Raw genomic sequence first — 22,523 nt, forward strand, 5'->3', positions numbered from 1 at the left:
GAACAGATACTTCACGAAAGGACATAAACTATCCAAATGTCCAATAAGCGTTTGAAATGGTGTTCAATTGTCAGGAAGAACCAAAATAAAACTGCATTATGATGTCAATATACACCATCAAAATGGCTAAAATGAAAATACCGATTACTGACAATGGTGTAAAACAAATGGAACTCTTTTTACAATGTTGATAGTGGCACAATTTAGCAAAACCACTCTGGGAAACTGAAAAATGTGAATAAGGCTGTATATGTGTAACCCGCTAAGCCAGCAACCCTACTCCTGAGTATATAACCAACTGAGAAGTGTAATACATTCATCCCAAAAACGTACAAATATATTCAATTCTATTCATAATAGCTCCAAACTGAAATGTTCAACTCTAAAATGGATTAACTTAAAATACATAGCATTGAAGATGACATCCGAACTACATACGAGTGGATCTTGCAATATTGAGCAAAAGAACTTTTTATAAAAGACTGTAATATTGCACGAATACATTCACACAGAGTTAAAAAAAAAAAAAAAAAGCTCAAATTATGGTGTATATATAGACCAAGACAATTATTACCCTTGGGGTGAGCAGTCACTAGAGGAAGTATGAAGGGCCTCTAGGGTATTGGTAATGTTCTGGTCTTCATCTGGATGATTAAGTGGATGTGTGTACTTTTAGGAAACCCACTTGAGTATGTGAACTTAACAGCTGGCACACTCTGTTATTTTACGCTTCCATACAGATTTTACACTAAAAAACAATAACCAGTTAGAACGAGAGTTCTCTAAAAATAGCAACAACAACAAAATACTCTGTTTAGCAAGAAATTTATGAGGCTAGCGGCAACTACAAAGCTATAGATATATACCGTATTGCCCTTACCATTTGCCTCTTTCGTTATCAGGGTTAATGTACTTCAAATCAATATTCCAAAAGAATTAAAACATTTAAAAAAATGTTTTTAGTTTTGAGAGAGAGAGAACACTAACAGGGGAGGGGCAGAGATAGAGGGAAAGAGAGAATCCCAAGCAGCCTCCACGTTGTCAGCCCAGAGCCTGATAAGGGGCCTGAACCCACAAACCATGATATCATGACCTGAGCTGAAACTGAGTTGGATACTTAACTGACTGAGCCACCCAGGCGCCCCCCACAAAAGAATTTTAATTCTAAAGAAAACTAGTGATTCTAAACAGTTAACCAGGACACATGGCAGGAGTGAGTACTTGAAAAGAATAGTAGTTATAATGGACACAAAGCTATAATCATTTAATCAATGGCACAAAATCTATACACCACAGTATATAGTATACATACGTATAAATTTTTTTTCATGTTTATTTATTTTTCAGAGAGAGAGAGAGACAGAGTGTGAGCGGGGGAGGGTCACAGAGAGAGGGAGACACAGAATCTGAAGCAGGCTCCAGGCTCTGAGCTGTCAGCACAGAGCCTGAGGCGGGGCTCGAACTCACGGACTGTGAGATCGTGACCTGAGTTCAAGTTGGCCGCTGAACCGACTGAGCCACTCAGGTGCCCCTATGCATAATTTTTATTAATGTTTATTATTTTTGAGACCGAGACAGAGACACGAGTGGTGGGGACAGGCAGAGAGAGAGGGAGACACAGAATCTGAAGAAGGCTGCGAACTGTCAGCACAGAGCCCACAGCAGGACTTGAACCCACAAACCGTGAGATCGTGACCAGAGCCGAAGTCGGATGCTCAACTGACTGATCCACCAGGTGCCCCTGTATGTATAAATTTAATGTAGGTTCAGCGTCTTTGGTCTTATACCTTTAAGGTTAGCTGGGTTTCATGATTCATAATATTCAGGATTTTTAAAAAGTAACATGATGTGTGTATCATACCCAGTTGAATCTCAAACAGCACACTAAGCACATTACTACTTTTCTAGTAAAACGTGAATATCCATACCAAATGAGATAAAGATTCATGTAGCCTCATGTCAAATCAGGTCAGGTTTTGCCATAAAATGATTTTGATGCTAAACTTAGGGGAAAAAATTGGTGTCAGAACCTTTTGGATTTTAAAACTGTGAGTCAGAGATTGTGGATCAGGACAGAGTAAGGGAGACATCGTAAGCAGATGCATGTGAAGAGAGAAACCTTATTTTAATCAATTATAGAATCAAATGGTTAAATATTTAGGGAAAAATTAGACTTTGATCCTTACCTCAGACCAGATACTAAAAAAATTTTTATATGGGTTAGGAGCTAATACCTAATTTTAATAAATCAAGAAATAAAAGCCTAGAAACCAGTGATGACATTCTTCACTGTATCTCTGGTAAGGGAGAAACCGATGCTGTGGAAGAAATGACAAACTGAAAAAATTTTCTGCAAGAATTTGGGAAAATATTTTGAGATCCTTAAAAAAAATGTGCACTCAGTTTTTAATTTGGTAATTCTGCTCTCCTAAAATGTCTCCTAGGGGCGCCTGGGTGGCTCATTCAGTTGAGCGTCTGACTTCGGCTCAGGTCATGATCTCACAGCTTGTGAGTTCAAGCCCCATGTGGGGCTCTGGGCTGGCAGCTCAGAGCCTGGAGCCTGCTTCGGATTCTGCTTCGGATCCCTCCCTCTCTGCTTCTAATACACTCGCATTCTGTCTCCGTCTCTCTCAAAAATAAATAAACATTAAAAAAAATTTAAAAAAAATAAATAAAATGTCTCCTAAGGAAGCAACTGATAACACAAACAAATAATAACTGGTTACAAATCTGTCCGTGCTATTTTTTTTTAAACTTTCTAAGCTTTTAAATCATTCATAAATTAAAATCATGACTCTTAATGGCTGTCATATAAATGTTTTTCTTTTTTCCGTTGGTAAAAACTGGAAAATGCTTGGTATTATGTGAAGTGAAAAACAGCATTAGGATGTTATATTTACAGTTTAAGTTCAGCTATACAGAGAAAATAATTTAGGAAAAAAGCATGCCAAATGTTAACTAGTGTTTATAAAAAGAAACAAGTCTATGAGGAGAAAAAGCCTTGGGGGCGCCTCGCTGGCCCAGTCGGCAGAGCATGTGACTCTGAATCAGGGGGTTGTGAGTTTAAGCCCCACGTTGGGCACGGAGCCTACCTAAAAAAAAGGAAAGAAAACAAAAAGGCTAATAATAAAGTGAAAACTTCATGCGGAATTTCAAGAAGCTGAGGCTATGGCTGAAAGATGGTGGCTTGAGAAATAATGAATGTAAAATATATAATAATATTGCATTTGAATTTACTCCTTATCAGAAATAAAATCTTATCCTCCCCTAAGAGTCATGACATCTAGCGTTTGGCCGAATGCTGATGGATGCTCTTCCCATGTACAACTTCAACATACTAAAAGGTTCTAATAATATCCGGGCTAAAATAGTCAAACACTTTAATTACAAGAATTCCCAGATTTAATACACGACTACATTAATCAGTAAGTAATGTCCACAATAAAGAGTAGACCCTTACGTGTACTTACAAAAGTAGGCATAAGTTGTTTATAGTATATATACTCTGATCCAAAAACGTAGTCCCCGGGCACCTGACTGTTAAAATAGATTACCGAGTATACGCTACAACTAAGTTCAGGACTTTGGACTTTTAAGGTAAAATGGAGGTTATGGTTTTACTCTTGAACGTGAATGCAAGTTCCAAGTACAGGTTGTTTTTGGACTATATCTAATGGCTCCTGGCTGGTGACCTAACAATCTTGAATAAAGCAAACTTTATTTGTATGTGAATTCTTAGTACTTAGCAAATACTAATACATATTAATTGAGAAGAAAATCTGTATTTTCCAACATCATGTGAACTTGTGAAAAAGTGGCTTGCAAAGGAATTTAATCAAAGTATCTAAATGAGAATGACTGCCAATATAAAGTAGTTCAAACTTTTGAAGTTACCGAAAATATTTATTCAAACCTAACTGTAGTACAGTATCACACTGAGTTAAATAAACATTACGTGTATGATATGTAGTTCCTTATGAATAGACCACTGCCATATCATAACTCACAAGACAAATTTCTGCAGTAAGATTCAGCAATTATGACATGATTTCCACACTGAGAGAGAGAAGTAGGATGCATTTAGTTTCTTGAAGGCCCAGTATAAAAAAATAAGGCCGAGGAAAAGGACTCTTTAACAACATACACACCTGTAGAAAAAAATCCTGATATACTGATATTTAACCAAACAGAAAGCACTTAAGAGAATATACTTTAATCTAGGCACAATTGGTCACATATTAAAGATAATTTCTGTTCTCATAAAGATTTAAACAAATTTTTCAACTTAACTGATGCATGTGAGTCTGAAACAGAGAAGGCACCTCTTTCATTCTCCTTAAGGACTCTGTGACAGTAACTCTTCGTAACACCTTAGTGGGCACTATATCTAAGTATAGACACAGTTATGTAACAGCCCATTTTAGGAGAAACTACATTAAAATATAAAACTATGATTTTTCTTTTTTACATCTTATGATGGACACAGCTTCCCAGACGATGGCCCTCCACACAAGCTTTAACCCAGAACACAAGACTTAAATCAAATGTGCACTGGTCACTACTACGTAAGAAGTGCTATGGATTAGTGCAATTCTTCAAATCCCCAGTATGTGGGGGAAAAGGATATACATACCAAGAAGTCTCAACTACCACATGAATAGACTTTGTATGGCTCAACAGTCTAAACATTTAAAGTTCTGTAAAAGATCTCAAAAGTTATAAACAAAAGATCAGAACACTCAAAAATGGTTTACAAAATTCTCTTTAAACAAAGAGACCAGAACCATCAGAAGAAACAGTGAAAGTGTAAAACTTCAGGAATACAACCTTTGCTGTAACAAGAAGGGGTAATAAAGTATTCACTCTAGAAAAAATCCTAAATTGTTAATTTCTGGTCTCTCTACCACCAGATGAGGTTGTCATCACTTCTGTACTACTTTGTGGCTGTCTTCAAACATCTTGTAGGACAGTCACCAAAGGCAACTGTAAGGAAAAGCATCATTTTCCCCCCAAAAGTGAGAAACTAGTCCAGATGCATCAACCTCAGAGTTAGGCATCACAAGAAGTCAAAAAACACAATGTAAGAACGCTAGGCTGATTTAACCTCTATTTCAACCAGATTCATACAATATTTACAGTACGTAATTGTCACAGCTATACAGTTTTGCAGATTGGATTTACTTACATTTCTGCAAATGTTTTTTCCAAAATAAAAAATATACCAGGTAAATCTATGTACAAAGTAGGAAGCTGCTTCAGAAACAGCATGATTCAGGTATAAAGTGAAATTTCAGTACAAGGAAAGTGCAGGTCAGGTTCTGTCAGTATCTCATTCCCTACACTCAGAGTTTAAGGGATACGAGTTTTAAACAGCTACTGTTCTTTTAGGTTCAGAGTGTTTACTCATCATAATGCAATGATAACAAAAATTTGTCCACATCCATTCCAGCTGGAAATGAACTGGGTAGCTTCTTTTTCTGTTAAAAAAAAAAAAAAAAGAAAAGAAAAGAAAAAAAGAAAAAAGAAAGAAAGAAAAGAAAAAAAAGAAAAAATAAACCTAAGTTAACATATTGAACTCAAACAAGGGCAAAAAACTTTCATTTGCAACCTTATATCAGGTTCTTCCTATACTACAATTCTGCCAAAACTTTTAGTTCACTGGAACTTTAGTTACACAGAGAAGCAGAAACACATTTTCTAAATCCAAAGTTATTAAATTATACCTCAGTGGTACTTTAACATTAGTTTAGGGCAAAAGACATTATACAAATCCAGAGCTGATGAATGTTGAGTAAGCTAGAACACGCTTTCTATAAAGGCGGTCATTATTACCAAAACATAAACCTTAGAAAGCTTTACTGACTGTCAGTCACAGGTACCGTTCAAGTTCCCAACACTTAATGCACCCCCGTATCTTATCAACACTACACTCGGGGAAGACGTGTGGTAACCTCGTATCAAGTGATGCAGCCGAGACTTGAGACTCGGGCGCCACGGGCTTCACCACAGCCACAGGCCCAGCGAACAGAAGATGTGAGATTCCGACCCAGGCTGGCACGGCATCGAGGCCAACACGGTCTTCCCCCGGCACCATACTTCCCCTAAGACATCCTGAACACCTTTCTTTCTATTCAGTTCACTCACTAAATGGCTAAAGAGGTTTAGGAAAAATGGGTTTCAGTTATCAATGCTCTCCCTGCGTTACCTTCCCACAGAGAACTATGGTCAAAGAAAAACCAGGTAAATGTAATTTTTCCTCTGCTCCAACACATTAGCATCTGTTAGAGCCAATGGAAGAGATGGCAGGACGTGCGGAAAAAAAACAAGAAGGAAGAGCCGCAGAGTTGCTTTCTACTTGGTAATTCCACACGTGACAGCGGCTTCCCAATCTTTCATGCCTTACGGCATTCTCCCAAACACCTGGGTCCTACCGTGACAGAAACAAAAACCTCCTTTCCCCAAGGAAGACGTTTAGAGATAAACGCCTTAGCAACGGTTCTGCAAACGCTCCATTCCACCTAGACACACACTGAGCACCACACTGGCTGAGACACACCGCCATAAACACATTCTGTCAACCAAAACCCAGAGCTGTCTCGACCAGAACGTGCGGTTAGGGAGCTCTGGCAAAAACGCGGAGATCTCTACTGTGAGCACTGAACGAAGGGCAAAGGTGTGGTTTTGAAATTAAGACTTTCAAACTTGCCTTAATTTTCTTCTTTTTCATCGGTAGTGACGAATTTGCAAGACTTTTATTGGAAGTACGGGAGGTTCGTTCGCGTTCATCTAATTCCTCAATCTTCCGCTTTTTGGTGGCGCTCCTCGAAGATGCTCTGAATTGTTGTTGTGTGTTGTCTTTCAGGGGAGTTGTCGAGGTGGTCCTGGAGATGGCAGCCCGGGACAGAATCATCAGCGTGTGGGCAGCCATGTTCACACTGTTCTCACTCCCCGTCTCGCTGGCAGGGCTGCAGGCAGGCAGGTCTGGGGTGACAGGAGGGACCATGACTTTGGCTGTGCTACTGTCTTCACCAAAACGCCTACTGGAGGGGACCTTGATCGCATCTCTAGGTTCTTCTTTATGTTTGTCCCCTGCCCCCAAGCCCGCTGTCCGGGGTACAGGGGAGTCAGAGCTATCGGGGAGCCTACTTACTGGGCTGTGCCACTGACCATCCTGCAGCATTTCTGAGCCAGGTTTGGTTAGCGGGTTAACCAAAGAAGCGGCACATTTAGTTTGTTCTTGCTTTGGATCCTTCCCAGCTGCACCTACCGAAATGACATTTTTACTACTTGAGGACGTGCCTTGTTTTTTGGTCAGTTCGTGCAGTGAAGTTACGGTTTTCTCATTCCGTATACCCCCATTTTGCTGCCCATTTGACAGTTTTGAAGTTTCAGGATTTTTCTGCCTTTCGACATCGCTGCATAATTCATTCTCCTTATTAGCTGTCGTTTTATGGAAAGATTCAAGTACAATTTCTGTCGGTGGGACTTTCTTTTCTGACTGAGTTTCTTTTGTGGTGCTATGTCGGCTATTGGGAGTTTCTGATTTAGATAAAATCTTAGGCAAAGGAGGTTTCTCTCGGTCTCTTTTGAGAGCATTATTAGAAGGGGCCTTGGAGGTGGAGGACACAGTGGGTGACTCGAGATTAGGAAATGAAATGTCATTCCTTTCCTTGTTTTGGGACACCGCCTTATGGTTTGTGCCCTGTGTATTCGCCACAGAAGCAGTGCTATCAAAACAGAGCACACGTCTGTGGCTTTCAAATGGTTTGCTAGCTGGAACTACACTCTCTAATGAGAAGGGAACCGTGATTTCTTCCAATTTTTTCCCGAGATCGGTGGCCATATTCTTGTCAGACACTTCAGTTCTGTAAAATAAGTAAATAAAATTTAGCAACATAAAGAAATCCTTGTCAGACACTTCAGTTCCGCAAATCAATTAATTAACTGTTTTTAGCAACACAAAGACATCTTTTATGTTTTTTATCTGAGCATTCAAAAAATCTAGAATGGAAACTACATGGATGCTCACCTTTGTGCATGACATCCAACTAAATGACTAGATGAATCCACCAAATTATTTACCTGCTTTCCTGGAATTATAAATGAAATAATTAGAAAAGAGAAACCTTCCTGAGAGAAAGAGTACATTACTCTGAAAGGAAATGGAACAGACGACAGTATCACACATCATGAGAAAAATTTAAATGACCGCTAATGTACAAATGAAGTACTCTCACATACTGGGTGTAAAAAGCAGCTTCTAATTTTATATAAAAGACAGTCACTCATCCATTTTACAGAGGAAATACACACATGGAGCAAATGACTTGTTTCCAACTTCAGGCAAATATTATGAATCCAGTCTCTGGATTTATCGATTACAATGTTCAACATAGCACTTAAGGGTACTCCTTAGATTTAGAAAACTAAAGAAAGCAATATATTAATGCCTATTTTGAAATTCTGCCCATTTAACTCTCATATTTGCAAGCGTATGTCAGGCAGAGCACCAGCTATGGAGTTTTAATAGCCATATTTTAATTTCCAAGGACTTAGGAACTGATGTGGGGAGTAGCAAGATACGAAGCTAGAGAGAAAAGCAGAGATGAACTTATAAAGGACCTTGTGCATTATGCAAAAGGTTTCTTTATATATATATATATATATATTTTGAGAGACAAGGAGGGAGGGAGGGAATCTTTTTTTTTTTTTTTTTGAGAGAGAGAGAATCTTAAGCAGGCTGTGCACTGTCAGCACAGAGCCTGACACAGGACTCAAACTCACACACCATGAGATCATGACCTGAGCTGAAACCTGGAGTCGGACGCTCAACTCACTGAGCCACCCAGACGCCCCTGTGCAGAAGGTTTCATGGAGAATCCTTACGAGTTTAAAATAGGGAAGGTGCATAAATCGATTTATGTTTCAGGAAGTCATTCTGGCAGTAGTGTAGAAGATGGACTAGAGAAGCAAGAAAACTGCAAAGAGAAATTCTACATACATGGCTACAAATACTCCAGGTAAGAGATGAGAGAGGCGTCAGGAGACCGGGATGGGCATTCACAGAGACATGAAGGGTGAAGGAAGACTCAATGGTGACATCAGCCAAGGAGAAAAAAGCAGGGAGAGGAGGAGGTCTTTGACAGGGAAGAGGTGAGAGGCCAAGACATGTCGAAGTTGAAGGTCTTGAGTTAGGCACGAGAGCAGGAGTGCACTAATTGAGTGGTGGGTCCAAAAGCCACCAACAGTATCAAGTGCTAGAGGGAATAAGGTTAGAATGGAAACGATGCAAAGCATATGACATTATCAGGAGGCCACTGATGATCTCCATTTAAACAGCTGTAGTGGAAACAGGAGAAAAGACAAAAACATGGATGAATAAAGAATGGGAGACGGAAGTGTTGGGGATAAACAAAGGGCTGGCAGGTGAGACAAACCCAAGGAACTTTACAGCCAGACAGGGAAGGATCCAAACAAGAAAAATTTAAGACATACATAGGACACAAGATGCAGGCAGACTACATTAACCTTAGGAAGAGCGAGATCATTATTCCTGTAAGAAAGAAAGGAAAGGGAGGAATGATTCTGGAAGAACAGGTACACACCAAATGGGATGTGAGAAAATGCAGCTTCCTACTGATGAGGTGGGAGAGAAGAGTGCTGGCTTGACAGGAGGAGGGTGGGGACTGAAGAGACGTGAGAAGAGCTGTGAAGTCAGAAAGAGCCTGAAGGGGGATGGGAAAGAGAGCCAGGAGGACATGTGGAGTGACCGCTAAGAGACCGTGAACAGCCCCACTTTGAATGCAATGCCGGAGAGCCCAGGTATAAAGGCAGGGATGGGTGCCGGGACAGACCCAGGGCGGACAGCAGCAAGAGGGACGGTAGAAGAATGTGTTGGCTGAGGCCATACACGTGGGTCTAGCCTGGATGGGGAAGGGAGTCTCCAGGAAGGAAATGGGAGGTTCATGTGAAGTGTGAAAGTTCAAGTAATGGGAACTCACACTGGAGGCCGAGGTTCTCCGGTATGTGGGGAAGAGGTATGGGAGAGGCTGACTGGCACACACATACAGACTTGGAGATGGAGGGGTCTAAGGATCATGCAGGTTAGGCTGCGGGCCAGGCTGACACCACAGGCATTCATCATCCACGAGGATGGGAAGTCTGAGAACTAGATGCAACCCCGAAATGAAGATCGGGTATTATTCTGTACACAGTGTCTTCTGTGGAACACAAATCTTTAATTTTGGAGTAGTCAGTGCTATCAACTTTTTCCACTTATAATGATGGGTTTTTTTTTCATTTTTTAAAGCAATCCTTTTATCCTTGTGCCATTAAGCCATTCTCTTACATTTCTTTTACTCTTTAATTGTTTTGCTTTACATTTTTAGGTCTTTAATCACCTTGGAGTTCACCTTTCACCTTTGTATATGGCATGAGGAAGGGATGTAAAGTTTTTCCTATAATGTATGTAATGGCCAATGAAATTAATTTATTAAACAATCTTTCCCCTTCTCTCTGACTTCTGATGTTACCTCCACCACATACAAATTTCCTTAAGTACATGGTCTCTTTCCGAACTCTATTTTGTTCCATTTGCCTTTTTTGTTTTTATTACTAAAAAAAAAACTTCAAGCAAAGGTTGGACAATCACCTGTTGGGAATGAGACAAGTATTCAAAAAGAAAATACTGTGGCGTTGCTGCAAACAAATGCACATAGAGAACATAAAACTGACATTAATGAACTTAAAAACGTACCTGTACAAGGCTTGTTTCTCAGTCCCTGAGTCTTCTGAGACTTTGGAGGGATGGGGAATTGAGGGATACTTCTACTGCATACAGGTGCCGCCAAAGGCATATGAAGGACCTAGAAGAGAAGCAGCCGTTAACTATACTACGTTCGAGAAGCATCGCTGTGCCATTTTCAATTAAAAAATCTTACCTGCTGAGGAGGAGCAGGAAAGGTATTTCCATTCTGTCCAACCACAGATACAGGGATCATCCCCACCATTCCTTGGAGTACAGGTTGGACAGGAGAGGCAATTATGATGGCAGATCCTTAAAAAAAAGAAAAAAAAATCTCAGTAAGCTTCTCATAAACAAGAGACTCCAAAGTAATTATTAATTTAAAATAAATTCTATAAAATTGTATCTCTTTCCCTTAGAATCTACTCTCCTTAAAAAAATTTAGGAACAGCAAGGCTACAAATTAAGAAAAAGGCAACCTGAATTATTAATCTTATGGCCCTTTCGGCCAGAACTGCCATCTTCCAGTAATTCACGCAAAGGACCAACACAAAGGGAAAGAGGGGGAGTACCCCATATATATTCTCTAGGCCTTTCAGAAAATACGGAGTTGTTCTTTGGACACATTCATGCAAATCTACAAGAAAGGTGATGTTGCGGACATCAAGCGAATGGGCACTGTTCAAAAGGGAATGCCCCACAACTGTTAACAGGGCAAAACTCAACAGTCTACAATGGTACCTGGCATGCTGTTGGCACTGTGATGAGTAAGTTAAGGTCAAGATTCTCACCCAGAAATAATGTACATATTGAGCACATTAAGCGCTCAAAGAACCGAGATAGCTTCTTGAAGTGTGTGAAGGAAAACGAACAGATAAAGCAGGAAGCCACACAGAAAGGTACTTGGGTTCAACTGCAGCACCAGCCTGCCCCACCCAGAGAAACACACTTTGTGAGAACCAAGGGAAAGGAGCCTGAGCTGCCAGAGTCCATTGCCTATGAGTTCATGGTGTGATAACTGTAAAAAAATAAAAGACCTCAGGCCTGTAATACATACGTACACACACAAAAATACAAAGCAATCTTACAGCATTTGGTCGAGGTAAGTATCACGAGTAATTCATTAGACTTCACAGCCAGGAGATCACATTATAGTTATATGTTGACTGTCTGGCTAGAATAGTGAAACTGATCAGAAAATTGATGGTGAAGGCTTCAAGTTTCAATCTTATACCAGAAAATTAGGGTCTCAACTGAACGTTTATGGCTCAAGACTCGCTCAGAACTCCAACCTATAACCTCTAATGGTACTTGTCAAAACGAGTCCAGGGAAGTGTACAAACCGTCAAAACTATGGGGGGAAATTACAATGGCTATATGCTCCCTAGAAATCAACAATATAGTCTGTGGCTATCCTCATATATCCCTGTCGCACAAGTGAAACTTCCTTAGAGTCACTAACAGTTCCTGTCAGGTGGATCTCACTTTCACAAACACTCACTTCAGTCTCTCAAATACCTACTTACACTTAAGAATTCCCTTCCTTGGGGATGCCTGGGGCTTAGTCTGTTAAACATCCGACTCTTGATTTTGGCTCAGGTCATGATGTCGCAGCTTGTGGGATTGAGCTCCGTTGTCAGACTCCGTGCTGACATCATGGAACCCACTTGGGATTCTGTCTCTCTGCCCCTCCCCTGCTCTCACTCTCAAAATAAATGCATGAACCTTCCAAAAAAAAAGAAAAAAAAATTCCCCTCCTTTACTCCAATTACTACTTCATTTCTCTGAGCTTCAGCTCAAGTCCCACATTCTCTACTAATTCTGACCCCTCTTTTATGTTATTTTAAACAGCACTTCAAGCAGGACCATCATGCTTGCTAGTTGATTGTTCACATTTAGTCACATTTTATTACATGCCTACAATATAAAAAAAAAAAGGGAAAGGAGTTTGGGAACAAATATATAAGGAAAGGTACATGAATGATGTATCATCAGCTCCAAGAATCACTGAAACCAGTGAATTCTGTAACTTAAGAAAAAAACAACTTTATTTATCTGGGGGGGGAGGGTGCAGATAGAGAGAGGGAGAGACAGAATCCCAAGCAGGCTCCGCAGTGGCAGTGCAGAATCTGACGTGGGGCTCGAAACCCACAAATCATGAGATCATGGCCTAAGCCAAAGTCGAGAGTCGGACGCTCAACTGACTGAACCACCCAGGCTCTCCATGAATTCCATAACTTACCACTAGATTTAAAAAAAGGTCTGAATGAATGAATTAGGGAGAGAAAACAAGAGCATCAACAAAAATTTCAGTCTTTTCTCACACTATATATCCATGATTTATCACCTGCTAGTCAGTAACTGCACACGCAAGAGAAATGAGATACCATTCCAGAGACGTGAACTTCAACGTGTTCTTGAAGTTACCTTGTGAAAAGCTGGGTGACACGGTTTGATTGACAGCAAATACGCTGTTTGACCTTGGCGGTGTCTGTAACTGAGGCGGCGGGGGCTGAGCAGTCCCAGGTACGGAATTTCCAGGCAACACCACCACATTAGACTGACTGACAGTGGTTCCTAAGGCTGTTGGATCAGTCACGCACGTAGCTATCAGAATGTTATTTGAATTTCCAAAAGTTGTGCTTGTAGCTGGCATCAACTGTATGTATCCGCCATCCTTGGAGACGCACGGTGGGGCACTGGCTGAAAAAGCAACGCTGCCTTCACTCTGCGCATTCACTGCGGAGTCTTCGGGTTTGAGGACCAAGAGGCTCTGTTCCACCGATGCTGAATCCCCCGTTCTTTCCGCAGATGTGAGAGCACCTGGGGCTTCTTCTGAAGACAGGCACTTAACCAATTCTCCATTTTTGGCAGGGGACTTAGTGGGAGAGGACAGTATTATAGTCGGCAGGTTCTCCCCACTGATACTAGAAACAGCACTGTTCAGTTCAGTATCTGAGGAAACAAATGGATCATCACTAATGATAATTTTGAGAGAGACAATATTTGCTGCATCAACGTCTGCTGAGCTGTCAACACCAGGTCTGTCGCTGGTGTTCTGGGACTCAGGATGAGAACCTCCCACTGAAGAACACACAGATTCTGACAGAACAGCACGTTTATCTTCTACAGGGTCACCTTCTGGAGCAATCAATGCAACTTCCCCACAGTTACCATTCTCACTTAAAGTGAGAAAAATACTATCTCCATCTTCTTTTAAAGATGAAGGCTCTTGCGAACCGCCAGCAACTTTCTCAGACCTTGAAGGCTGAGTTTCATGTTCTTCCGCGTGATTTAACTCAAGAGATGATGAACCATCAGGCGGCTGTTTAACCGAAGATGTTGTATCTTCCAGACAAATGTCTACTTGTTCGGATATATTTAAACCTGAACTTTCAACCGATACAGGTAATATCTTGCTTTGAAGTGGAGAATTATCATGGCAATCCACATGTTGTTGTGATGTGACCGGCAATCCGTTGTGAATCTCAGTCTCATTCTGCAGAATCTCTTTAGGGTCTGGTGACTTAGAACCAGGGAGGTTAGTTTTAAGTCTTCCTGTGTTGTTAGAGCTTTCACAAAACTGACTTGTTTTAGATGTCTTTCCAGTTAATGGAATATTTTGGGATAAAAGCTGAGAACTCTTCCCAGAGAGAACGAAGTTTTCACTGTTAGTTTCCCCCCCGAGGGAAACAAATGACGTTACTGGTATACCAGACTGATCAGGCTGTAATGGAGAATCACGTGGCGCATCCGGCAACAGAGAACTCTTTCCGACCTCCATTGCCATGGCGGTTTCAGTGGACATCTGATGGGTGTATAATTCGGCACAACGCTGATTACATTCGGCATCAGAATTTACTCTTTGGTTAAAGTCATTCAAATGAGGCACAGATTCAAAGGAAATATCAAGGTTACACTTCTGTTCATTAGGTACACCCGTTTTAAATGCCTTTTTCTGGACATTAGAGCCTATCTGAGAAAAGTGTTCCTGTGCTTCTGGTCTAAGCTCATCGTGGTTGCTGCCATTCTTCAAGGCATTGGATGTGTCTTCATTTTGGTAGGATGTACAAAATGGGGGCTGCCCAGACTGATCACCTGCAAAATAGGAAGGAAGAGACAGATAGGGAGTATGCGTTGCTTTCTGAGGGAGTCACGTTTACTGTAAGACCTATTTTGCCAAGGAAGTAACGCATCTCAGACATAACGGAAAGGGCAGGTCTGAAAAACCGTATCTCACATTTTCTGAGTCTCAAAAAATTCACAGGCACTTTTTTTCTTTCTTTTTTTTTTTTTTTAATTACTGATGCCTTTCTGAGTAACTGCCAGACTGTTTTTCAAACCTCTTGGAAAACAAATGACACAATGAAGGAAAAAGTATATGGGTTTCAGAACATCCAATGTTTATCAGTATGTAAAACTGGCCCCACACATGCAGCTGTTTTCACAATAGCTGGCTTTTCAACTTTTACCATTTCTATCAACCTTACTTTATCTGATATATTTTTCACGGTGAAATGGGCCAAGTACACTGTGCATCATCAGCATTTGATGTTACTGTCTACTGTGTGCAACATTCAACATTCAGTAGAAACATAGGAATATGACCTAAAATGTTTTAATATCCAGAATTCAAGACTATCACTACAGTATATAATCTCCTCTAAGCAAGTAAGATATAGATCTTGAGCACTCAGTTGCACTTGCTTACCAGGCTAAATGATTAATACCACACACCAACGTTACATAGCAGAGATTTGGACTTGTAACACACAAAAAACTGTTAAATGTTATATAGACTTTTGTCAAACTGGTCAATTCTATTAATGCTAAATTGCACAGGTCAACAATTATGAAAGAATGAGTACTAAAAATTCTCCTTTTAATTAAATTACTAAAAGACTTGGGATTTTTTCTTTAATGAAAAGAAAAAAACTTATTCTTACCAGATTGTTCTGATTCAAAAGAACCTTTAACTGCTAGATTAGTTTCATCTGCTAACACTACACTGGGATTGGTGTCCAGATGTGGACTGCAAATGCCTTGGGATACCTGTTTATTATTCTTGGATTTACCTGTTAGAAAGGGAACAGGGAAATAACTGGTTAAATGATCAAAATAAAAAAAGCATCAGTTAATACAACTTAATGGTGATCCATCAAATGTTTAACTTTATGTCTTTTGGATATAGCCTTGTATATCATGGACAAAACCAAAGATTTTTGTAACAGACTGGTAGTTCTTAAGCTTTAGCCTACATCAGAATCATCTGGAGAGTCCAAGAATTTGCATTTTTAACGTGTTCTCAGATAATGCTGATAATGCTGGTCTGGAGACTAACTCTGAGAATACTGCATGAGACCATAAAATTGAGGGCAAGAGCCAATTTCTTGCATTCCTTTTGTACTACCCAATTGTGTTTAATATAATGTATGTGTTAACCTCAACATATTTGTGCTGACTGGCAAAAATGCCCACACAAAAAACAAAATACAAAATGTTTTCCATTTTTATAGCTTAAATTTAAGGAAAAAACCCACCCTCCCCCACTCCCAGGACCTTCACAGCCATAGACTTGCTTTGAAGAAAATAGGATATTTTTCCAGATGCTCTGGGAATTTTGCTTCAGTCTGGCTAAGGTGCCCAAGAAATGGAAACTTTTTTCTTCTAACTGCCTTGAAAGAAATGGTCTACTTACCATAGTCAAAGAGATCAAAAAGTGCCTGAAATGCCGGATCTGATTCTGTCTGCTCCAGTATGTCCTGGATAGCCTCCTCAGACATATGGATTTCACTCTGCAAAAAAAAGAGTGATCCTAACTCAATTAGTATAGTTTAATACCAGCAAAATAATCATAGGATATCTGATAGCTCTCAACTTCTATGTATAATTATTTCCCTCCAGGAAAATTTCTTCTGATTATGACACTAGGCTCATGTGAAATAAATTAAAACAAGACTAGAAAGCAGAAAATGAATGTTCCCTCATTTAACTTCCTAAAGTTAACTGTCTTGGTGCATATATTCCCAAACATTAAACATAAGTAAAATCACACTATAAATGTTCTTTTTTAAAAACTTGACATCCAGCAACAAGTAAGTGCACAGCATAATGTCTTCACCTACATATGGTGTGAGATAATGACCACAGTAAGTTTGGTTAATATCTATCATCTTATACAGATATAGCAACAGGGAAAGTGTTCTGAGAACTCTTAGGACTTACTCTCTTAACAATTTTCAAATATGCCACACAGCGGTGTTAACAACTCATCATGCTGTACATTACCCCGCAGTGCTGACCGCCTTCATCCAACTGCCCTACTCTCAATGCCCTGCCTCTGGTAACCACAAGTCTCATCTATTTTCCTATTAGTTTGGCCTCCTCCTGTATAAAATCTCACACTTTTTATCTACCTGTTTTGGCCTTTTAATATTAAATGCTTTCCTTAAGTGTCAGACAATCCTTGCACGTCCATTCACATTTTAGTAGCATGCCAAAAGCTACCTGCAAACTCTGTGCTAAGGGAGGGAGCTTGTCAATTACCAGGTATGCAACAGAATAATCTCACAGAACTATCCGTATTTTTAGTTTTTTTTTTTTTTTTTACATTTTTGTGAGAGAAAGGAAGAAGGAGAGTGTGCAGAGGGTGGAGGCAGAGAGAGAGTGAGACACAATCCCAAGCAGGCTCTGCTCTGTCAGTGAAGAGCCTGATGTGGGGCCTGAACTCACAAACCACGAGATCATGACCTGGGCTGAAATCAAGTGTCGGAAGCTTAACTGACTGAGCCACCTAGGCACCACTAAGTTTTTTGTTTGTTTGTTTGTTTTGAGGGAGTTAGACTTCTTGGTGGATGAGTTTAGGACTGACAAATGTGTTTCTGGTAAACAGTGTGAATGGGGGCAATGTTGAGACTTTAACTACGACCTCCTAAATGTTGCACGCTGTCTTCCTGCTTTAGCTATCTTTACATCTGCTTTCGGAGCTACTGGTGCTAAGCTTTTTGGGATTTCTATGTGGTAAAGTTGGTTTTTCCTGAGCTTCGCCTTTACTGGCTTACAACTCGGAATCTCGTAAGTACTACATGTCCATTTTGACTTCTGTAAGTTTCTTTTTTCCCTTTTCTATCCTCTTTCCTTTGTTCTTGTGAGTTTTTAAAATTTCCTTATGCTGTCTAGTAGTAGGGTACAAAACTAAATGTTTAATCCACTATCTATGTAAGAAAAATGAATCCCTTTGTAACAGGCTTTTTGTTTGCTAACTATGCCACGATTTAGCCAATTACCACTGATGGATATTAGAATTTTTTCAAATTTTCAGTTACAGTAGTGAATACCACAATGAAAATCTATCTAGGAATCTGTTCATTTCTTTCTAAATTTTTTTTTTTAACGTTTATTTATTTTTGAGACAGAGAGAGACAGAGCATGAACAGGGGAGGGGCAGACAGAGAGGGAGACACAGAATCTGAAATGGGCTCCAGGCTCTGAGCAGTCAGCACAGAGCCCGACGCGGGGCTCGAACTCACGGACCGTGAGATCATGACCTGAGCTGAAGTCGGATGCTTAACCAACTGAGCCACCCAGGCGCCCCGGAATCTGTTCATTTCTTACAATAAATTCTTACCAACAGAATTACCGATTCCACTGATGAGAAGCAGCCGGAGGATATACACATTTAAAATTTTGAGAACTGGGGGAAAAAAAAAATGGGGCACCTGGGTGGCTCAGTTGGTTGAACGTCCAACTTCAGCTCAGGTCATGATCTAGCAGTTTGTGAGTTCGAGCCCCGCAAAGGGCTCTGTGCTGACAGCTCAGAGCCTGGAGCCTGCTTCGGATTCTGTGTCTCCCCCTCCCTCTGCCCGTTCCCTGCTCATGGTCTCTCTCTGTCTCTCAAAAATGAATAAACGTTAAAAAAAAAAAAATTTTAAATTTTGAGAACTGGGGAGCCTGAGCAGCTCAGTTGGTTAAGCATCCGACTCTTGAGTTTGGCTCAGGTTGTGATCTCACAGTTTACGGGATCAAGCCCCGTGCTGGGCTCTATGCTATGCTGACAGCAGGGAGCCTACTTGGGATTCTCTCCCCACCACTCTCAAAATAAATAAACATTTAAAAAATAAAATAAAATTCTGAAGACTACTACCAAGTAGCTTTCTACAGAAGTTGGGTTAAGAGTTCCTGTTCTGTGTAACAATGTACAAACTTTTTTTTTTTTTTTTTAATTTAACGTTTATTTATTTGTGAGACAGAGAGAGACAGAGCGTGAACAGGGGAGGGTCAGAGAGAGGGAGACACAGAATCTGAAACAGGCTCCAGGCTCTGAGCTGTCAGCACAGAGCCCGATGCGGGGCTCGAACTCACGGACCGCGAGATCATGACCTGAGCTGAAGTCGGCCGCTTAACCGACTGAGCCACCCAGGCGCCCCAACAAACTCTTAACAATAATGGGCAATATCAATTTTTAAGCATCGTTAGTCTATTGAATAAAAGTAATCTGTTCTCTTAATTTGTGATTATTGAATTGAATATTATCTCCATGTTTACTAAACATTTCAACATCTTTTTGAGACCAATATGATTTAAACAGAATGACACTGAACACATTTTAAAACAATGCATTCAAAGCTGGTGAGGAACCAAGAGGGTGAAGGGTACATCCTACTCTTAAGCAGTCAACAAAAACGTGCTGAGGTTTTTCAAGTTCACAAGTCACTGGGGTAAAACACCACCATCACCACCACCTTTGTTTCCTTTAAAAGTTGGAGCAAACAGATTAGATTGTTACTTCACACAGGGATAGGACAGATACTCAGTGAAAGGCTGGAGTAGTATGCCAGAGGGTATGCAATCTAGCTAGATAAAATGATGTATTTTCCACTTGCATCAATTTTACATGAAAATAGAATGTTTTTTTTTAAAGAAAAAAATAAAAGAAATATAGACTAAAAAGCAAAACTGGTAAGTCTTGTCAACTAAAATATTATTATTTCAAAGAAGTTTCAGTACATTCTGGCTAGGGTCTTCATTTACTCTTCTCATAGTTGAAGATTTAAAATTCTCAATTTTAGTTATTTATAAGTCATGGTGCAATGTTGCATTTTTCAAGATTGATAAGGCGTACATTTGAATACTGTGGAACAGGAAATTCACATGCAGCAAGAGTTAAAGGGGAACTTTCATGAAGTGGTAAAAACTTGGTTGTTTTTTTTTTTTTTAATAAAAATGGCCATAAAATGAAAAGAAGAACCTGTCTGAAGTTAAAGAGCCAGTCAACTTTGATTATGAGGATGTACAGAGAACATCAACAATTCTTGATGAAATGTGATTTGGGAGGAAGCCTGGAGCTTGAACAAATATTTCTATATGCATGAACTTGAAAATTTACAGTCATGTAAATAATGTCAAGGATTCAATGTAATCAAATTATGAAATGGTGGATGCACTCTTATAAAAGTTAATGTTGATGAAATATACTCTTCTGGTCAATCGTTTTACTCTAAACTTCAAAAGTTACAACCAGAAGAATCCTGAAATACATGTTCCAATCAGTCTTCTAACTATTTTTAAAAATCAAAGTAGAATTTACACACAATAAAAGGCACAGATTTTAAGTGCTCAATGAGCACAGCTCAATGAGCTTTGAGAATTTTAAGGACTATGTAACCACTACTCCAATAAAAAACGTTAAAATGGGGCTCCTGGCTGTCTCAGTCGGGGGAGACTGTGACTCTTATTTTTTTTCTAGTTTAAGAAACAAAGATTGTCAATCTGGATTTTATTACTATTATCACTATTATTTCTTATTCTCAAGTTTGTTAATATACAGTGTAGTCTTGGCTTCAAGAGGAGAACCCAGTGATTGATTCATGTCTTATGACACCCAGGGCTCATCTCAGAGCTGTGAGTTTGGGCCCCACATTGAGAGTAGAGACTACTTAAAAATAAAATCTTTAAGGAAAACAAAACAAAACAAAACAAAAGTAAAACATTTCCACCACTCAAGAAACTCACATACCTATACACACCATTCCCTCTTCTAGAGAATTCTTCTTCTCGGCAAATCACTCCCCTCACCCTCACTGGGGCAACAACTTCTGATTTCTATCACCATAAATTAGTGCTGCATGTTTCACAACTTTATATAAATGGAAGCACACCCTTTGCATTGTTAGTCTATCTTCTTGATCAACATGTTTTAAGATTCATCCATGTTGCTATATATACTAATAGCTCATTCCTTCTTACTGTTCACCAGTATTCTATTTCATGGCTGTCAAAATTTGTTTATTCCTTTTTTTGTTGATGGACATTTGGTGAACATTCTTATAGAAATCCTTTTGTAAACATATACTTATTTCTTTTGGGTAAGCAGCCTCGTAATTGCTAGGTCAAAAGGAAGGTGTACAGGTGGATACATAACTTTGTAAACTATCAGTTTTCCAAGCAGGCTGTACCATTCATAACCTCCATCAGCAATCTTTCAGAGTTCCAGGTGCTTCATATCCTTGTCTCCATTTGATATTGTCAGATTTTTAACTTTTTAGCCACTGTAGTGAGTGAAAGGGTATCTCATTTTATTGTTAAAGTTTACTTATTTTTTTTGAGAGAGCGAGAGTAAGCACATGAGCAGGACAGGGGCAGAGAGAGAATCCCAAGCAGGTTTTGAGCTGTCAGCACAGAGCCGGACACGGGGCTCGAACTCACACAAACCATGAGATCATGAATTGTGCCAAAAAGAATGAGACACTTAACTGACTGAGCCACCCAGGCACCCTTCATTGTATTCTTAACTTTCATTTCCCAAATGACAAATAAAGTTATCTTTTTATAGACTTATTAGCCATTCCTCTATCTTCTTTTGTCTGTCCCAGCCTTTTGCCCATTTCTTAAAATGGGTGGTTTATCTTTTTACTATTGGTTTGTGGGGGCTCTTTTTATACAGTGGATACAAACTTGTCAGATAAATGTATTATGAATATTTTCTCCAAGTTGGTGGTTTGATATTTTCTTTAATGATGCTTTTAACAAGCAGGTATTTTAAATTTTAAGGAAGCTTTTTTCTTTTTTAAAAATTTTTATGTGTAAAAATATCTTGCTACTCCAAGGTCACAAAGATTTTTAACTACTTAAAAATTTCTACTTCACCTATTCATACAACTAATCACTTCTTAGTGTATCTGATGTTTTTACTACTCAGTTGGGCAATATGTCTTGCTATTCTTTTAAAAAGTTATTTAGGGGCGCCTGGGTGGCTTAGTCAGTTGAGCATCAGACTCTTGATGTCAGCCTATGTCACGATCTGACGGTTCACGGGATCCAGCCTCACAATGGATGGCGCACTGAGCATGGAGCCTACTTAACAATCTCTCTCTCTCTCTCTCTCTCTCTCTGGGTGCCTGGGTGGCTTGGGTGGTTGAGTGGCTGACTCGTGATTTCAGCTCAGGTCATGATCTCATGGCCATGGAATCAAGCCCTGTGTTGGGCTCCATGCTGAGTGTGGAACCTGCTCGGGATTCTCTGTCTCTCTCTCCCCTCCCCACCTCCGCCCCACTACCCTACTTACGCTCTCTCACATTAAAAAGATTCTCTCTGCCCCCTCCCGTACTTATGCTCTCTCTCCACCAAAAAAAAAAAAACCAAAACACAAACAAAAAACTTATAGTTCGTTAAATTTACAGAATTTCACTATGGGAAAATATCACAATTAAAAATTATTTATTTATTTAGTTATTTATTTAGAGAGAGAGAGAGCAAAGTTGGAGCAGGGTAGGGATACAGA

At 39.8% G+C, this 22,523-nt stretch overlaps 1 protein-coding gene across 3 annotated transcripts in view; it reads right to left on the bottom strand.

Annotated features, from left to right (window-relative positions):
- Positions 1-2,659: 2,659 nt before the first annotated feature.
- Positions 2,660-22,523, bottom strand: part of LOC122200545 (protein NPAT) — a 53,909-nt gene continuing 34,045 nt past the window's right edge. For 2 of the 3 annotated variants that reach the window (XM_042906237.1, XM_042906238.1), the window contains 8 exons: positions 16,443-16,539; positions 15,691-15,819; positions 13,172-14,842; positions 10,941-11,056; positions 10,757-10,865; positions 8,030-8,090; positions 6,707-7,865; positions 2,660-5,477 (listed from right to left, as the gene is read on the bottom strand). In XM_042906237.1, coding sequence (XP_042762171.1) covers positions 5,400-5,477; positions 6,707-7,865; positions 8,030-8,090; positions 10,757-10,865; positions 10,941-11,056; positions 13,172-14,842; positions 15,691-15,819; positions 16,443-16,539 — 3,420 coding nt within the window. In that variant the 3' untranslated portion in view covers positions 2,660-5,399. Of the gene's footprint in view, positions 5,478-6,706; positions 7,866-8,029; positions 8,091-10,756; positions 10,866-10,940; positions 11,057-13,171; positions 14,843-15,690; positions 15,820-16,442; positions 16,540-22,523 lie in introns of those variants that run through there. The other variant, XM_042906239.1, reaches the window with a different exon arrangement.

This window comes from Panthera leo, chromosome D1, assembly GCF_018350215.1.
Source record: "Panthera leo isolate Ple1 chromosome D1, P.leo_Ple1_pat1.1, whole genome shotgun sequence".
Classification (NCBI taxonomy): domain Eukaryota; kingdom Metazoa; phylum Chordata; class Mammalia; order Carnivora; family Felidae; genus Panthera; species Panthera leo.